Source organism: Canis lupus, chromosome 17, assembly GCF_003254725.2.
Source record: "Canis lupus dingo isolate Sandy chromosome 17, ASM325472v2, whole genome shotgun sequence".
NCBI classification, from domain to species: Eukaryota; Metazoa; Chordata; class Mammalia; order Carnivora; family Canidae; genus Canis; species Canis lupus.
Window position 1 is genome coordinate 54,995,939 of NC_064259.1, and position 17,475 is coordinate 55,013,413.

At 45.8% G+C, this 17,475-nt stretch overlaps 1 protein-coding gene across 2 annotated transcripts in view; it reads left to right on the forward strand.

Moving 5' to 3' along the window:
* Positions 1–15,225, forward strand: part of MAN1A2 (mannosidase alpha class 1A member 2) — a 213,141-nt gene extending 197,916 nt beyond the window's left edge. The window contains exons 13-14 of one of the 2 annotated variants that reach the window (XM_025453390.3): positions 8,994–9,045; positions 12,333–15,225. In XM_025453390.3, coding sequence (XP_025309175.1) covers positions 8,994–9,021 — 28 coding nt within the window. In that variant the 3' untranslated portion in view covers positions 9,022–9,045; positions 12,333–15,225. Of the gene's footprint in view, positions 1–8,993; positions 9,046–10,643; positions 11,505–12,332 lie in introns of those variants that run through there. The other variant, XM_035700390.2, reaches the window with a different exon arrangement.
* The last annotated feature ends 2,250 nt before the right edge of the window (positions 15,226–17,475 follow it).

Here is a 17,475-nt window from a genome sequence, read left to right on the forward strand (position 1 = left end):
AGGTCAAGATCAGCTCAGCTTCCCCTGGGTTGCTCCCCACCAGGGAGGGCATCTGGACAGGTCCCCCACTAGCACTCCCAAGAGCCCACAGCAGGTGCTCGCTGACCAGCCACCAGCATAATCCACTAAGAAGTAAGATAGGGAGGCTTGTGAAGAGACCTCCTGATTCCCAGCAACATCAGGAGAGTAGAGGATGCAACGGGCGAAGCCACCCAGCACCCCTTTGCCACAGGGTGGGCGCAGCTTCCCTTAGCTCTCACCTTGGCCTTAAGAACCGACAGCCTCCACTTAAAAAGGAGCTAGAATTCTTTTTTTTTTTTTTTTTAATCTAGCTTGAAGGGGTCCTAGAGACTGTCATTGGAGATCGTTTGCTCATAGGAAACAAGAGAGAGAGAGAGAGAGGAAGCTTTTGCCAGATTCATTCATGCAACATTTGTTTATTTACAAAGCACATTCTGTAATCATTAGTGCTGAGTTAGTGGAGGGTTTACAGAGATTGTTATATTTAGTCTCTGGCCCCAAGGACCTATCACTATATTGTCGTTTTCTTCTTTGCTCTCTGGATGATTTGAATCAGGAGAATCACTCTGTGGTCTATGTATACAATGGAATATCACTCAGCCATTAGACATGACAAATACCCACCATTTGCTTCGATGTGGATGGAACTGGAGGGTATTATGCTGAGTGAAATAAGTCAATCGGAGAAGGACAAACATTATATGTTCTCATTCATTTGGGGAATATAAAAATAAGTGAAAGGGAATAAAGGGAAAGGAGAGAAAATGAGTGAAAATATCAGAGAGGGAGACAAAATATGAGAGACCCCTAATCTGGGAAATGAACAAGGGGCAGTGGAAAGGGAGGTGGGTGGGGGGTTGGGGTGACTGAGTGATGGGCACTGAGGGGGGCACTTGGTGGGATGAGCAGTGGGTGTTATGCTAAATGTTGGCAAATTGAACTCCAATAAATTTTTTTTTTTTTTAAAAAAAGGAGAATCACTCTGGAAAGGGCTTTCTTTATCCCATCTAGTCTTTTTGTCAATAAGTGTTAGATCTGATTTGTTTTGGCAAAGGTGACCCGGCGAACACTTAGGCCAAAGATATTTTTCAGTAGAGTTGGCGTAACTAGTATGGGTTTAATTCAACTCAGCAAGTGCTGAGTGAGCAGCTCTTCTAGATGGCAGGTATGGGGCTGGGCACCAGGGGTCTGGGCACCAGGGGTGCAGGGGTGAATGAGATTCGTCCGTGTTCTCAAGAAGATCACAGTCTAAACACATCCAAACTGCAAGGTTGAATAAGTGCCATGAAAAGACAGGACATGCTGTGGACAGCGGAGGTGGGATCACACAGCTGGGAATCGGGAAGGCTTTCCGAAGGAGGTGGCATCAGGGAGTTAAAACATCCCCTCCGCCCCACACCTGTCTCTCTGTCCCAACCCAGCCATGTCTATTTATTCACTTACTTAATCATTCATGTACACATTCAGCAAATATTTATTAAGCTCCGAGGCACTGGGCTAGACTTGAGAGTACAGAGGTGAGCAGCACAGATCAAGTCCCAAGCGCTTGTATGCATTCCAGTAGGTGGACATGGGCGAGAGACACCAACCGATGGAGGCCTGAACAGATTGCCATGTCGGCGATGGTGAGTGTTATAAATTAAAATAAGATAAGGCACAGGGGACACAGAGCCAGGGCACACAGGGGAGGCCTGTGTGTTTCATTGTTTTATTTTTTTTTTAAAGATTTTATTTATTTTAGAGAGAGCGAGTGAGAACAGAAGGAGAGGGAGAATCAGACTCCTCGCTGAACCCAGAGCCTGATGCAGGGCTCTCAATCCCAGGACCCTGAGATCATGACCTGAGCCAAAGGCAGATGCTTAACTGACTGAGCCACCTGAGCGCCCCCTGTGGGTTCCATTTCAAGTACAGCATTGGAGGAGTCCTCTGTGAGGTGGAGACATTTGCACGAAGACCTGAATCAAGTGGTAGAGTGAGCTCTGGGGGACGAGTATTCCAGGCAGAGAGAACTGATAAGCACAAAGGTCCTGGGGTAGGAACATGATCCGTGACCAGGTGTCAGGAGCTTTGTGAATGAGGGGAATGGGGGGTGGAGAGGCAAGCAGGGGTCAGGACAGGAAAGGAGTAAGGAGTTTGGGTTGTATTCTAAGGGTGATGGGAGGGAGGCCACGGGAGTATTTGGGCAGGGACTCAGATAATTTGACTTGAGTATTGATGAGATTGTTGTGGCTGTAAAAGGTCAAGGAGGGAAACAAGGAGGACTTACGGTGTATTTTCGATTTGAAGAACAAAAAATAGAGTTGACCTTTCTGATATAGGGAAGTAAGGAGGAAGGCTCGGGGCAGGGACTTCAGGGACTCAGGTTTGGATGTACCAAGTTTAAAATGCCTGTTAGAAGTACCTGAGTGGAGATACCGAGCAGACAGCTGGATCTGGACTTGAGGGCCTAGTCAGAAGCACCCATGGCCACGCAGAAGGCCAAGGAGATGTGGACTACCAAGGGTTCTTTCAGTTCCAGTCTGTAGGAAATCATTAGAACTTCCTTTGCTGGAGCAACATCAGTAGAATAATGAGGCAAAAACCAAATTGTGCACGTAAGGCAGTGAGCGTATAGATTATTCTTCCACAAGAACCAACTTCTGGCTTTGTTCATTACCTTTTTCTTTGTTTCCTATTTCATTAATCTCTACCCATATCTTTATGAACCTCTTTCTAATTTCTTCAGGTTTTCTGTTCTAATTTCTTGGAGGGGAGTCTCACCTCATTAATTTTCAGCTTTTCTTCTTTTCTGAGGCAAGTGTTTCAGGTAGAAAAGTCTCTGAACATCCCATGTGCCACGCTGCGCAAGTTTTAAGATGTGGCGATTACGCCGTCATTTAGTTCTGAGGATTTCTAAATTCCCATTGTGAATGGAAATTCTTTGGCCTCCTCCTCCTGTCTTCTTCCCAGCAAGGATACAATTACAATTGAAGGACCATAGAAATGACAGGCAGATCTGAATCCCGAAGACATGGAAATTCTAGAAATAAAAAAGTGTAACCACTGCAATGAAAATCACATTCACTAAATTAAACATCACGAGACACATTGAAAGAGTATTTATTCAGAGCGCAGCAAAAATATATAGGAATATGGGAAAAACAAATGGGAAATTAAAAGCATCAAAGACAGACTAAGGCCCTATTATGTCTGATTGGAGTTCTGGAAGGAGAATAAAGATAAAATGGAGCAGCGGTGATCGATATTGAAGAGATTCCAGAAATGATGCAAAACCCACATGAAGCCACAGATCCAGGGTGCAGAACATTCGAGAAGCAGGATAAATTAAAAACAAATCCACGCCTAGACACAGTGTATTGAAATGGCAAGACATCAAAGGCAGAGAAGACCTTGAAAGCCACCAGAGAGTAAATACAGATCCCTTGAAAAGGACAGCTAGAAGGAGGCCAACTTCTCTGCAGAGCAATGGGAGCTGGGAGACAGATCATAATGGGTCGAGCAAGAAGAGCTGCCCCCTAGGTTTGTGGGCTCCGCAAAAGAGCTCTTCCAGAATGAGGACAAAATATCAACAGGATGCAAAATTGAGAACACTAACCACCAAGAGAACTATTGTAAAGAACAAGCTTCAAGGAAGAAAATGATGCCAACAGGATGGTATGAGATGCAAGAAAAAAAACAGTAGGCAAGTAAGTGGTCACCATATCGATAAACTCAAAATATTTCCACCACACCCCGCCACCCGGAGTTAAATATTCTGAAGATCTCTGTGAGACTTCAGAGAGGGAGAAATGGAGAGAGGAGGAAGATGGTAAGATTTTTGGCTAAGTGTGTTTGGTAAACTTGGGAGGGAACCACCAGAAGCCTAGAAATAGCATGTGAAAATTCTGAATGTGGAGAGACAAAATAATATGGAATAAAGGGAACAACTTGATTAATTTTTTTAAAGGCCTGAATGAGGAATGACAGGGATGGTTGAGTTAAACAATTGCAAGAGGTAGGTGGATTTACCCAAGGCCAGACGAGATGATAAGGCCAAGCACGGGTTAAGTGCCCCCGTGGAGGGCTTTACCGTGAGGGAGGGCAGGTCCACACCAGACCTTTGGGAAGTTGAGGTTGCTCAGTGTGACGTGCACCCAGGGTGGGGGCAGGAAGCTTCACCACGCTGTGGGTCATCCCCATCATCCCAACAGAGAGCCTACAAAGGCCATGCCCTTACAGTCAAAATGACAGTCAAGAGCCTTTGATCTCAAACCAGGAAATGCAGAGCTTATGCCATAACCAGGCTGGAATTTTGAGCCCCACATCGAAGCCTCTGGAACTGTGAGGGGCTGACCTTATTTTTACTTACAAGGGACATGATTAGTGCCCTAGCCAGTTCAGGCCCTCGGATCCTGCCATCAAGGGAGGGGGCTGTTCAATTGTCACATTGAAAACCTACCTCTTGGCGATTGTCCCTTGAGGCTGAGCCCTCTCAGAAACTAGAAGAACACTGGAGAGTGACACACACACACACACACACACACACACACACACACAGTTTTAAAACTACAACTCCAGGGACGCCTGGGTGACTCAGTAGTTGAGCATTGCCTTTGGCTTGGGTCATGATCCTGGGGTCCTGGGATTGAGTCCAGGCTCAGGCTCCCTGCAGGGAGCCTGCTTCTCCCTCTGCCTGTGTCTCTGCCTCTTTCTCTGTGTCTCTCATGAATAAATAAGTAAAATCTATATAAAAAAAATAAAAACCTACAACTCCACTGTTATGGCCATAAAAATTCCTCCCCCACCACCCAAGCTTGGCTGGTTCCAAGTCCCTGCTCTCCCAAGTTTTCACAGCTCACCTGAAAATAATAGGAGATCCTATCCTTTCAGTAGCCTGGACACATATTATTTTTCACATTTTCTTTTACTGATGAGGAGACAGCGACCCAGAGACTGACGTGGCCTGCCCGAGATCACTCAGTGGTGAATGGCAAAGCAAAGAAAGGAAGGTGGGCTGTGTGGTGTGGGCCCGTTTCTCTTTCTGCTAGCAGGTGCCAACAGAGGGAGTCCCTGGAAGAGAATGGGGCTAACTCCAGCCTACATTTCCACCCACCCCCTCCCACTCACCTTGCTGCTGCTTTTTTGTAGAAGGGTTCCCCCCTCCCAACAAATAAGGAAAAATTTGAGAGAAACATAGAACCTCGAGTTTGGATTTTAACGGATTTCTCCAGCATAGGCCATGGTGTGCTGTTCCCCAGAAAAAGCCCAACATCCAGATAATGGTAGTTCCTGAAAGAGAAAACGGAAGAGGAGGTCATCAAAGAAATAAAGTGAATTTCCCCAATCTAGAAAGCACGAACTTACATGTTGAGAGGAGGCTCTGGGTACCTGTCACAAAAATGAATGACTACCTATCTAAAACTGTGACTTTTTTCCTTTTTTAAAGATTTAAAGCTGTGACTTTTTTCCTTTTTTATTTTTTATTTTTTTGTAAGATTCTTAAAAATCCCGGGACCCTGGGATCACACCCTGAGCCAAAGGTGGAGGCTCAACTGCTGAGCCCCCCAGGTGTCCCTAGATGCTCTCTTTCAACTGAGTTTGGGTGGCAGAGAAAGCTCACTTTAGTGTCCCCTGGCCGGCATGGGGTCCAATGTTGGCACGCTGATTCCAAATGATTAATCCTTTCTCTTCTCTAGTAATTCAGATACTGCTTATTTCCTTTTCACCTCCCAACTTGAAGAGTGGGTTGCTGATGAAGTGCTATTTCATGGGCGCCGTCTACCAATGGAAGTTTTGTACTGTTGGAATATTTTCATAAGGAAAGCAAATTTTTGTTCTCATACAAATGTGTGCTTTTTTAAACCTTGGATAGGCAGGTGTGGAAATGGAGTAACAGAATTGGGTGTCAGAATAAAGTCTTCTCTACATTTCCATCTGCATCTAGATTTTATTGTGTGCACAGCAGTTTCGATGTCTTCCCTGGAGAAGAATGAGAGGAGGAATTCTGAAACAGGCATAATTCAAGAAAAAGTTGCTCCCTGGGGTTCCTGGGTGGTGGCTCAGTCAGTTAAGTGCCCGACTCTTGATTTCAGCTCAGGTCATGATCAGGGTAATGGGATCGAGCCCTGTGTCGGGTTCTATGCTGAGGTGGAGCCTGCTTATGATTCTCTTTCTTTCTCCCTCTGCTTCCCCCTGCCTCCCTCATGAGCGTTCATGTGCTTGCTTTCTTTCTCTCTTAAAAAAAAAAGAAAAAGTTGTTCTCTCAAGATCTTTCATTTTGGTTACTTCTCCAGTAACCAAATATTACCTTTTATGCATAGCAGATAATTAGGAGTAAGTTTTTTAGTACCATAGGGTTTTTTTTTTTCCAACCTAGAAGTCATTGCTTGAAGAAATCTCAAAAATACATCATCTTTGATTACTGAAAATTGATGTCAGTGTATTCAGTTCTTGTAACAAGTATATTGTTTACATTTTTCTTCAAGGACTCAGAACTATATGAAACTATCTTAAAGTCTAGCAAATGAATTACTTTCTCTGTAATCAATCAGTGGGTGTGAGCTTATCCTACTAAGTGATATTATTGGTATTATTAGTATTGTTTCCCAACATATACAAGATTAAGTCATTTTTTAAAAAATCAAGCCATATGCTATGGGTAATAGCTGCTGTTCCATCTGTTTCAGCATCTCCTATAACTGAATGACAGAACAATTCTAAAGCCATGCAGTTTCTTTTCTGCTAAAGAATGATGAAAATGGCCCATCATCTTTTTGCTTCAGCCTATAATTCTGTTAAAATTTAGTTATAATTACATGCCTTTTTTAAAAAGATTTTATTTATTTACTTGAGAGAGAGAGAGATCACAATCAGGGTAAGGGGCAAAGGGAGAAGCAGACTCCCCGCTAAGTGGGAGCCCAACTTGTGCTTGATCCCATGACCCTGGGATCATGACCTGAGCTGAAGGCAGACGCTTAATTGACTAAGCCACCCAGGTGCCCCTATTTTCTTTTTTTTTTAATTGTATTTATTTATTCACGAGAGACACAGAGAGAGAAGCAGAGACACAGGGAGAGGGAGGAGCAGGCTCCTTGTGGGGAGCCTGATGCGGGACTTGATCCCAGGACCCTGGGATCACGCCCTGAGCCAAAGGCAGATGCTTTGGCTCACTGAGCCACCCAGGTGTCCCCCTAATTTCATTCTTAAGACACAATTTACGGATGTGTGAAAAATGTTTTGCTTGTGATTCCTAAGTCACTTATTATCTTCGCTGTGATTTTTCTAAATGAATGTCCGTCTAAAGATTGATTTTCTATTCTATAAAAACATCTTCTATCAGTTTTGCCCTTCTTTTGGTAAGACTGCCTGTCCCGACTACCATGCCCCAGCCTTAATCCTTGACAAGCAACTTTAAATATTTTAATTCCTGAAAAGTCCTTATCTAATGAAAAGGAAAAAATACAAATGTTTCCTCTACTGTTTCCTTTTACTACTATTTGCATCAATACTTCTGGTCACCAAATGTGTGGATTTTTTTCTCACACCAACCAAATCTCCAACACCAGCTGGGTATTCTATGATTCTATTCGGTTCAGACACCATCTACCTGGAGTCAGATCCCACAGGTTAAGGGCTTAGCAGCACAAGACTGTTCTCCCTTCATATACCAATAGCAAGTGTGAGACCTCAGGGGATCCACATTTCTGTCTGACTTGGCTACAAATCAGGGGTTCCCCAACTCCCTCCTCAGGTTTAATAATTTGCTATAATGGCTCACAGGACTCAGGAAAACACTTGTGTTTACTGGCTTATTATCTTATAAAGGATATGATTAAGGATGTAGATGAATAGCCAGATGAAGAGATACACAAAGAGGTCCAGAAGTGTCCTGATAGCAAGAGCTTCTGTCTCTGTGGAGTTTTCGTACACCATTCTCCTGGCACATAGATGCGTTCACCAACCCGGAAGCTCTCTGAACCTGCTAGCTCAGGGATTTCTATCAAGGCTTCATCACATAGGCATCATGGTTTAGTAACTCAATCTCCAGTCCTACTTCCTTCCCTGGAGGATGAGAGTAGGGCTGAAAGTTCCAAGCTTGGTCCTGATGACCATTCCCCATCCTGAAGCCATCCAGGAACCCACCGAGTCACCTTATTGTAACAAAAGATGTTCCTATCACCCAGGAACTTCCAAGGGGTGTGGGGAACTCTGTGTCAGGAATCAGGATCAAAGACCAAATATTAGGACAGAAGGTGTTCCTAGCACCTTTATTGCTTAGGAATTTACAAAGGGTTTTAGGAACGCTGACCAGGAGCTGGGGAATGAAGACTAAAAAAACCGTATCTTATTATGTCACAATATTATATCATATCTGGGAAGTAGTAGAAGTACTAATTTACGGTAGACTTCAATAAGTTAAAGACCCCTGTCATAAGTTCTAAGGGCAATTTAAAAAAGGGGGGAAAAGCTAGTGGAAAGATAAGAAAACCTGATTTAAAAAAAAATATATATAGTAACAAAAGACAGAAAGGAGAGAAAAAGCCACATAGATCAGTTGAGATGAATACAAAATAAATAATGAGATGATTGATTTAAACCCAAATATGCCAACAACTACATTAAATATAAATGAACTAAACACTAATTAAAAGCAAGGATTGTCAGCCAGGATTTTAAAAGACAAAAGTATTAAGCTATATGATGTTGTCAGTCTACTGAAATATAAGGATAAGAAATATTAAAAGTAACAAAACAGAAATATTAATCAAAATAAATATGGCATTATTATGTTAAAATCAGAAGGATTACCAATATTACCTTTTATGCATAGCAGATAATTAGGAGTAAGTTTTTTAGTACCATAGGTTTTTTTTTTCCAACCTAGAAGTCATTGCTTGAAGAAATCTCAAAAATACATCATCTTTGATTACTGAAAATTGATGTCAGTGTATTCAGTTCTTGTAACAAGTATATTGTTTACATTTTTCTTCAAGGACTCAGAACTATATGAAACTATCTTAAAGCACTCTTACATGTCCGTCACTGGTAAGTGAAAAGAACATGTGCTTTGTTTGCCTCATTCTTTTTCTAAAAACAGTTCTTTTTTTATACATTATTTATGTTATGTTTAGATAGAAGATGATTTACTGTGGATGGTGTTGTACATGGTTTGGGTTTTTTTCCTTCTTATGAAATGTTGAAGGAACAAAATACATCTTCAAAAGCCATAACAAGTATTCTTGAAATACCTTTCGCCTAAGTGGAATTAAATAACCAAAAGCTAAATATAGTTCCTAAGGTTTATTTTGTCAATGTTTTGAGTGCTAGTAAATCAAGATATTCTACAATGACCTGAATCATGCTGTATTATTCTTTCTTGCAGTATTTAACTTTTTTTTGACACTTTGGGTTCATAAATTTCTTCTTATAGTTATCCTTCTAACCCATTCTATCTTACTCTTCATATCAACTGGCATTATATTTCCTATGTATGTAGCTATTTGTTTTTAATAATTGTTTTTTGTATGTAAAATTACTCAATCATGGTAACATTTCGATTTTGTAATAATACATATACATTTATATTTGACTTATTTATTATTTATAGGATTATAGAGTTATATATAGGATAATTATAGATTTATTTATAGAATTAAATAAATTCTATAACAGTACACAAAGAGATTCTCACTCCAAAATATGTCTAAAATGATTACTCTCAAAGTTGAATATTTTAATATTAACATTAAGCCGAATGGCATAACATATGCAATTGGCTGACATTTTTGCACTAATTGTATATGATGGTAACTCTCAAGGTCACATGATTATTGATTATCACGAACTCATGAATGCCAGACATTATGCTGGAGTATGCATTTGGCTCTTTGGCCTTCTTAAGGCTGAGGCTTAATACCAATGTCAGAATTGAACTAGTATGCACCCTATGCATACTATTCACTTCTGAAGAGGTCTTCTACCAAAACATGGTGTAAACCAAGAAGAAGGAAATGTGAGATTCAGGAAACCAGAGTTCCATCTTTTTGTTGTTCTTGTTAAGATTTATTTATTTATTTTAAAGAGAGAGCGAATGCGTGCATGAGTGGGGGGAGGGGCAGAAGGAGAGAAGCAGATTTCCTGCGGAGCACGGAGCCAGAAGATAGTGCTGGGCTAGATCTCAGGACACTGAGGTCATGACCTGAGCTGAAATCAAGAGTTGGATGCTTAACCAACTGAGCTACCCAGGCGCCCCGAAAGTTCTATATTAATGGAGACAGGAAGAAAACCTCCAACTTGACAAGGAAAGATTTTATAACACCAGCTGTGTGTCAGTCAGTCCGTAGTGCGGCAGGTTAAAAGCATTCAGAGCTAGATTTCCAGGCAGGTGAAACTGATAGAGAACCTGATGGTTTGAGTGATTGAGGGGCTAAGTACCCAGTCTCCCAGGCTTTGTCTCTTCTCGTCACTTCCAGTGTTGGGTGAAACACTACATCCCAGGTTGGGGGATCTGGTATCCCAAGTGGGCAGCCTGTGAAGGCACTGTTAGATAAGGCAACCTGGAAGTGCAAGGGAACAGATTCCCATCGGGTGATGTGCCCATTCACATGGGCAGATAAATTCTCTATTCTTCTTCTCTTCCATAGAGGACACTGGGGCACAGTTTTAACCTGTCAGCTCATCTGGAGAACTCACAAGTGCAGAAGAACATACCTGTCCAGCAACCTGCTGTTCCCTGGTGGCTTTTTGTGCTATCAAGCTCACTAACACATCACTTTGCATTGCCTCCCACCTTTCCTTCCTGCCTTCCTTTTTCCTCATCCTCGCTTACCTAGATTTGCATGTCCCAAATAAAGTTGATGCAGTGTAGTCTGTACTTCGGACTACTTTTTAAAGGATCTGGGCCAAGATGAAGACAAATAAGTAACCCAGCAACTTCTATGAAAACTCAAAGTAATGAAACAAATGGCAATTAATAATAGTAGAAGACATGGCTCAGCCATTAATAGGGTGTAGTCCAACACTGTGAATACTAAATATCTAACAAACATTGAGCTAGAGCTGCCCTGGAAGAATGGCTGGGAGAGAGATGATTGGTATGTGTGGTGGTTCTAGTTAAAAAGATCTAAATTCTCATCTTCTATAGTGAGAAGGTAATTAGAGTTTTGAAAAATCTGAAAAATTAAATGGTAAAAAAATTAAAAGAAAACACTAACATATTTGAAGAATGATTGCCTTTGGGGACAATAGGAAATTGAAGGAAAATAGGAAATTGAAGGCAATTCTTTTTCAAATCTTACTGAATTAACCAACTCAGCCAACACTGTGACTTCAGTCTCCAAAAATGCATTTGAAAATGCATCTCAGGGACGCCTGGGTGGCTCAGTGGTTAAGCGTCTGCTTTTGGCTCAGGGCATGATGCTGGTCCTGGGATTGAGTCCCACATCAGGCTCCCTATGAGGAGCCTTGCTTCTCTCTGCCTGTGTCTGTGCCTCTCTCTGTGTGTCTCTCATGAATAAATAAATAAATAAAGCCTTAAAAAAAAAAAAAGAAAATGCATCTCAAATGCTGGTTACGATAAAGGGCAACCATGTGGCTGTATTGTTGTTTACTATATAATCAAAATAGGGTGAATGAATGTTGGCTTTTAAAGAAACTTTCAGTTTCCTGGAATAACTGCACCATTTTTTATTGCCTCCAGCGCTTGGGACTTTCCCCTCAAAATGCCTCCTTAGAGGTAAAGGCCACCTTGGCAGGGCTTCACAGCCAGTAGCAATGGTGGGAGGAGTCCATGCAGCCCTGTGCTCTCTGCCATGAGGTTCATTAGCCCAGGATTGATGCTGTAGGAGTCAGATCCACTCTGCATCCCTCACCCAAAGGGCACTCAGATCCAAGGCTTCCACCTGCCCCAGGAGGATGGCCATGCCCTATACACTGTAGGTGTCGAGCTTCTTGCCAACACTGGTGGCCAAGTCCAATCAGAAACCAAACAAAGGCAGGGGGCAGAGTAACATGAAAGTGGTCTCTATCGTGGGATATGGTCTCTATGGTCTATGGTCTCATAAAGTGGTCTCTATCTTCTTATATGCCAGAAAAGGAGCCTCATGGTACCTTGGGATGATGTTGTTCAGCCTGGTACCCAGGATGGCATTTCTTAGTGTGTGGACCATATGTGAGGGACAGAATCATATTCAACTGGGAGGCATCAACCATCAGGAGAAAGAACACTTGAGAAGCACCCAGTAAGCGCCAGGTGCCCTCCTGGATGTTTTAAGGGCGCTATCTCAAGGCCCACAACACCTCTGCAGGGTAAACCTTGTTGTTCCATCTTGCAGATGGACCTGAGGATCGGAGAGGCTAAGGAGCTGGCCAAGAGGCACACAGCACCAAGTGGTGAATCAAGGATCCATCTACCTTCGGAGTCCCCAGGTTTCTTCACTAACATTCTGGGGGCCCTTACAGGAAGAAGCCTACGGGGGCGGCTGCTGGAGACTGAGACCTGGCAGCCAGTGCGGAGGTTCCTAAGGAAAGCACTGCACCATCTGCTGTCAGGTCACCCAACAGCAACACCTGGAAATCTTGGGTCCTCTGAGGGCTTTCACCATCATCACTGTCATGATTGTGGGTCACTGGTACGCTGCGTGGCTTGACAGTTACTGAAAACTTGTACAGCCTTGCTTTTATTTGAACTTACAGCGCCCCGCAGATGTTATTCTGCCCGTTTTTCAGATGAACAAAATGAAACCCAGAGAAATCCTTTCTCCAGGAACCCTTCCTTCGGAGCGCAGAGCTCCAGGGGCAGCCCCTCTGAGGGCTGGGGTGGGAGGGTATGGGGCAGGCTTCATCCCGGGCAGCGAGGGGCCCTGCCAAACATTTGTGGGTGTGAGTGAGGTGAGGGAGGAAGAGGCCAGGCCGAGTGGATTACTGAGCATTTGAACTCAGCCTCAGAACAGCAAATATTGATTCAAGAAGCTGCCCAAAGAAGCTGACATTTTTACAGTCAACAAATAAAACCGAGCCCCTCCCAGCCCCCTTCATCAAAGGCCCTTTCTCTCTGCAGCTGCCAGGGCACCTTTGTCATCTGTGCCTGGGAAGAGGAGGAAGGGCTGGTGGGAAATGTCCACAGGGGCCTGGCTGATGTCAGCACTTCACCTTTAGAGAGAACTGAGAGCCCCAGACCCCAGGGGTGGGACCTCGGGGAGCCAGGCAGCCAGCCCAACAGGTGCCAGAGTCCCTTGGGGCAGAGCAGAGCCTGGCACCTGAGTCCCCAAAGACAACAGACACGCCTCCCACACAGCTTCCTCCTGTGGTGGCTCCTTGGCTGGTTAGCCTGCCCAGTGCCCCTCATTCACGGACTGGGAAGCTGAGGCCCAAAGAGATAAATGGCTCTCCAAGGTAAATAGCGGGAGAACAGTGAGGTTTGCGCAGCTCCTTGGTGTCAAGGCATAGGGGAGGCTCAGCTCTCACTAAGCTGAAAATGAGAGGCAGCCACCTGGTGGATGACGGTCCCTGCCTTCCTGGCTCTGCCTCCGTGACCCGAAGCCTGGCCTTCATACCCTGCTCAGACAGGTCCCTCCACCTGGACTCCCCAAACCCTTTTGGGGTACTGCTCATCCTTCATGCCTTGCTCACTTGTCACCTCTTGAGGAAATCTTCTGAATGCCCTCCCCATCCTGCCCCCCTCCCCCGCGACCTGCACTTGCACCTGTACCTTTGGGGGGCAGAATCACTGCCTCTCCCCCAGCGCTCCCCGGAAGCATGGGCCGCTTCTGGCCTTGTCCGCCAGCGCCTGTTTCCCCTTGGGTGGGCCATCCCTTGGGTACTCATTTCTCAGTTCTTCCAAGGCAGACACTCCATTAAGGGCAGGAGGTGTGCTTGGTCCACTCCTGTCACCCAAAAGAGCCTAGAAAAGTGCCTGGCACTGGGCAGGCACTCAATCAGTGCCCGTGGGATTGAATTAGAAGTATCTAAGATAAGCAGCGAAGAAGCCAGAGAAGGGAATCCCGCTGCATCTGGACCAGGAAGGAAGGTGCCTCGGCCCAGGCAGGTGCACCTCAGGACGGAGGCTTCTGCCCTTCGTCGCTTTACTTGCCCTCCTCATCACCTGGGGGCTGAGCTTAGTTTCCCGGCCAGTCCCCATCAGCCGCTGGGAAGGCAGAGGCTGAAGAGCACGCAGCCCTGCGCTCTGCCTGGAGCTTCTGGAGCATGTCAGGGAACCCCAGAGGCCTTTCCACTTGCTGCCCGACCGGTGGGCCAGCCTCTGAGCTGCTGCCCCAGTGTCCACGGTTTTGGACTCAAGGTGGTCAAGGACAGTTCTTCTCAGGACGGGTCCCAGGCATTGCTGCAGAGGAAGCTGGCAGCCATCCCTGCGGCTCCCCAAGGCTCTCCACCTTCTGGGCCAGGGGGAGGTTGAGACTGGCCCCTGTGGTTGGGCGTGAGCCTGGCGCCAGTTCAGGGCAGAAGCGGCACAGACCCCTCCTGAGATGGACATGCCAGTGGTCTAGCTCATCACTCACAGGAGACCCACGAGGGTGAGGCCACCCAGGGACCAGTAGGGGGACAGCGGTGCCACACCCTCCACACCAGGCCTCCGTACCCGGGTGTCCAAGGCAAGTGCCCCACGTGTCACCATCTCCTAGACAGCGGGGAGGGGAGGGAGGGCTTGCAGGCCTGCAGCTGTTTTTAGCAAGGGACGCAGGGGTCTTTCTGCTCACTTTGGTCAGCTTGAGCTTGGTCACGTGGCCACGCCCACCGTGTAGTTTCTGGCGCAGCGGTCATGTGCCAGCTCAAAGGCGCAAAGTTGATGTGATCCAAGTAAAAGAGGGCGTGTGGATCCCGGGGATCCTCACTCACCAAATGGCTCTCCCAGTGTCTGGGGCTCCCGGGCAGATCCTGGGTGCCCACAGCCTGCTGGACCCGGGGACCTTTCCTCTCCACTGGCCACTGCCTCCCAGCTCAGAATGACCTTGGGCAAAACCTGTCTGTTCCCAGGGCTTCCTTTTCCACATCTGGAAAAGACGAGGCCCAGACCAGCGATCACGGGGCTTCCTTCCAGCACTGACCTTTGACAACCATGGTCATGGGCAAGTTCTTTAACCTCTTGGGGTTTCAATTTCCTTATCTGGAAGAGAGATAAAAATAGTTCTCACCCCTGAGGGCTGTTAAGAAATCGTCTAGGGTCATTCCTGTCATGTAAGACATAACCAATAAACGCTTGCTGTAACCAAAGTAATCTGAGTTCCATTTGTCAGTTCTTTAGGGAGAATCCGGTGAACTTGTTCGTGCGAAGACAAGCATCTGCCGCAAGTCCTATCATCAGCCTCCTTCTTGGTCGTTTTAAGGGTCAGGCTCATGTCTGGAACATTGCATGTGTTCAAAAATGAATTCTAGATCCTGTGGGGCAGATCTCTCCCCCCAGGTGTCCCCTGCAGGTTGGCTGGACACTTCCCAGTGAGCCAGGGCAGCTGGCACATGTGGGGATGCAACTAAGCCAGCAAACCCAGAGGCCACCAAGTCTGCTCTGAGGGAGCTGCCGTCCCCAGAGACCACGGTGTCCACCTGCACCTCTTGCTCCAGGCTGCAGGGCAACTTCCCACTTAGCAACTAATGGATCTGGGAGAACTCAGGCACCTGCTTTCCACTTTTGCACATCAATGTCCACATCACCTTGGTGACAGAATGGGGAAGGAGGGGCAGGTAGGGAGGGCTGGGAGTGCACCATCTGCCAGGTTAGCCCAGAGGGGTGTCCACCGCTGGGGCCCAGGCAGGCCCAGGAGTGGGGCAGTGACCACAGCTGTCCCCAGGAGACCCCACCGAGCTGTGTGCAGCACTCGCAGACAAGGCAGAGGCACAGCGGCCTGAGACCCGGATTGCCAGTGTCCCGGCTCATGGCCATACAGTATCATCTAATTTTGGACTCTACACTATGGATACTGAAGGGGAAGCAGTATGTAATCTGAAGGGACCCAGAAGGCCTATATTTGCCACATATCTACACTCTGGCCTGTCACAGGCAGGCCCTGAAAGGCCAGAATCGAGGTGAAGCCAGGTCACCTTACTCAGAATACCTTCTTGCCTACCCAATCTATTATTGCAGCCATTTTATGGATGAGGAGCCTGACTCAGGGAGGTGAAGGGACTTCCGAAGGTCACGTAACTTGGAAACCAGGTCATGAACCTCCAGGCATGGGGCCTGTCTCTCTGTTCTGCAAGCCTGTGCCTCAAGGATCTGTTCCTCAAGCCAGTGCTTGATGCCACCATCCTGCAGCCGACACAGCTCTGGGCAAGGGTCACTGAAGAGTGATAGCTAATAATTATTAAACATTCAACTTTTTCTGTCACTGATCTCAGGTGATCAAACAGCACCCCTGGGCCAGGGTCAAGTGCTGGCGATGAGGTTAGCAACAAGCCAAGGACTCTGCCTTGCAGGACTCCAAAAACTGTTGAGGGGTAGCGCCTACCGGGCATTCAGTGAGGAATTGGGGGCATCTTCACTGCCATCCTTGGGTAAATAGTGATAATAATAAGCCTCTTATGCAGGAAGAAAATGTGTTGAGCTATATCTGTGGCCTTTCCCTTTGCCTCTTCTGTGTCTTTCCCCGCCAGGACCATCCATGGCTTCTGGGAGGATTAGGATCATCACAACAGGAATACAAAGGAGAGAGTGTCATTTTGCACATTTTTCTTTTTTTTAATCATATGCTTCATTTTATTTGGAATATTCAGAGTAGGGAAGTCTATAGAGATAGCGCATTGGTGGTTGCCAGGGGCTGGGGCAGAGGAGAATGAGGAGTGTCGGCCCAATAGGTACGGGGTTTCCTTTTGTCAAGGAGAATATGTTTTGGAACTTGATAGGGGTGGGAGTTGCACAATATTGGAAATCTGCTAAATGCCACTGAACTGTACATTCTTAAATGGCTAACTTTATGTTATGTGAATTTCACCTCAATTAAGAAAAAAAAAAAAAAAGAACAGCATGCAGGTTTTAAAGCTCTTTTCAGAGGCAAAAGTTATGGAAGTCATCTATATTCATTTGCGAAACCAAAGAGTCTTGAGAGGAGAAAATGTTGCTTTTTTTTGGTTTTGTTTTGTTTTTGCAAATCCAAATTTAATCACATTCACTTATTCAAGTATTTACTGAGAAACCATTTTGTGTCACACACACGCTGTTGTAGATAGTGAGACAGTAGTTGCCAATACCTCTGGTGAGACAGGAGGCCAGGTAAAGAATTAGGCCCCAGGAGGAGTTGGGATGACCCTGCCTGGTGACTTTGGGAGGGCAGGTAAGGTTCAGGTGGGACTGTGTGAGAGGTAGAGGTTGGGTCCAGTGGGGCCTCCAGTTCAGGGATCCTTGTGGAGAAGGAGTCTGTGGGGAGTCAGCCTTGCCCGAGCACCCACGTGCTCCCTGGTTGGCGCTGCCCATGGAGCAGGTCTGCACACTGTCTGTGCCAGGAGCTGTGCACGCCTGGCACAGTCCTG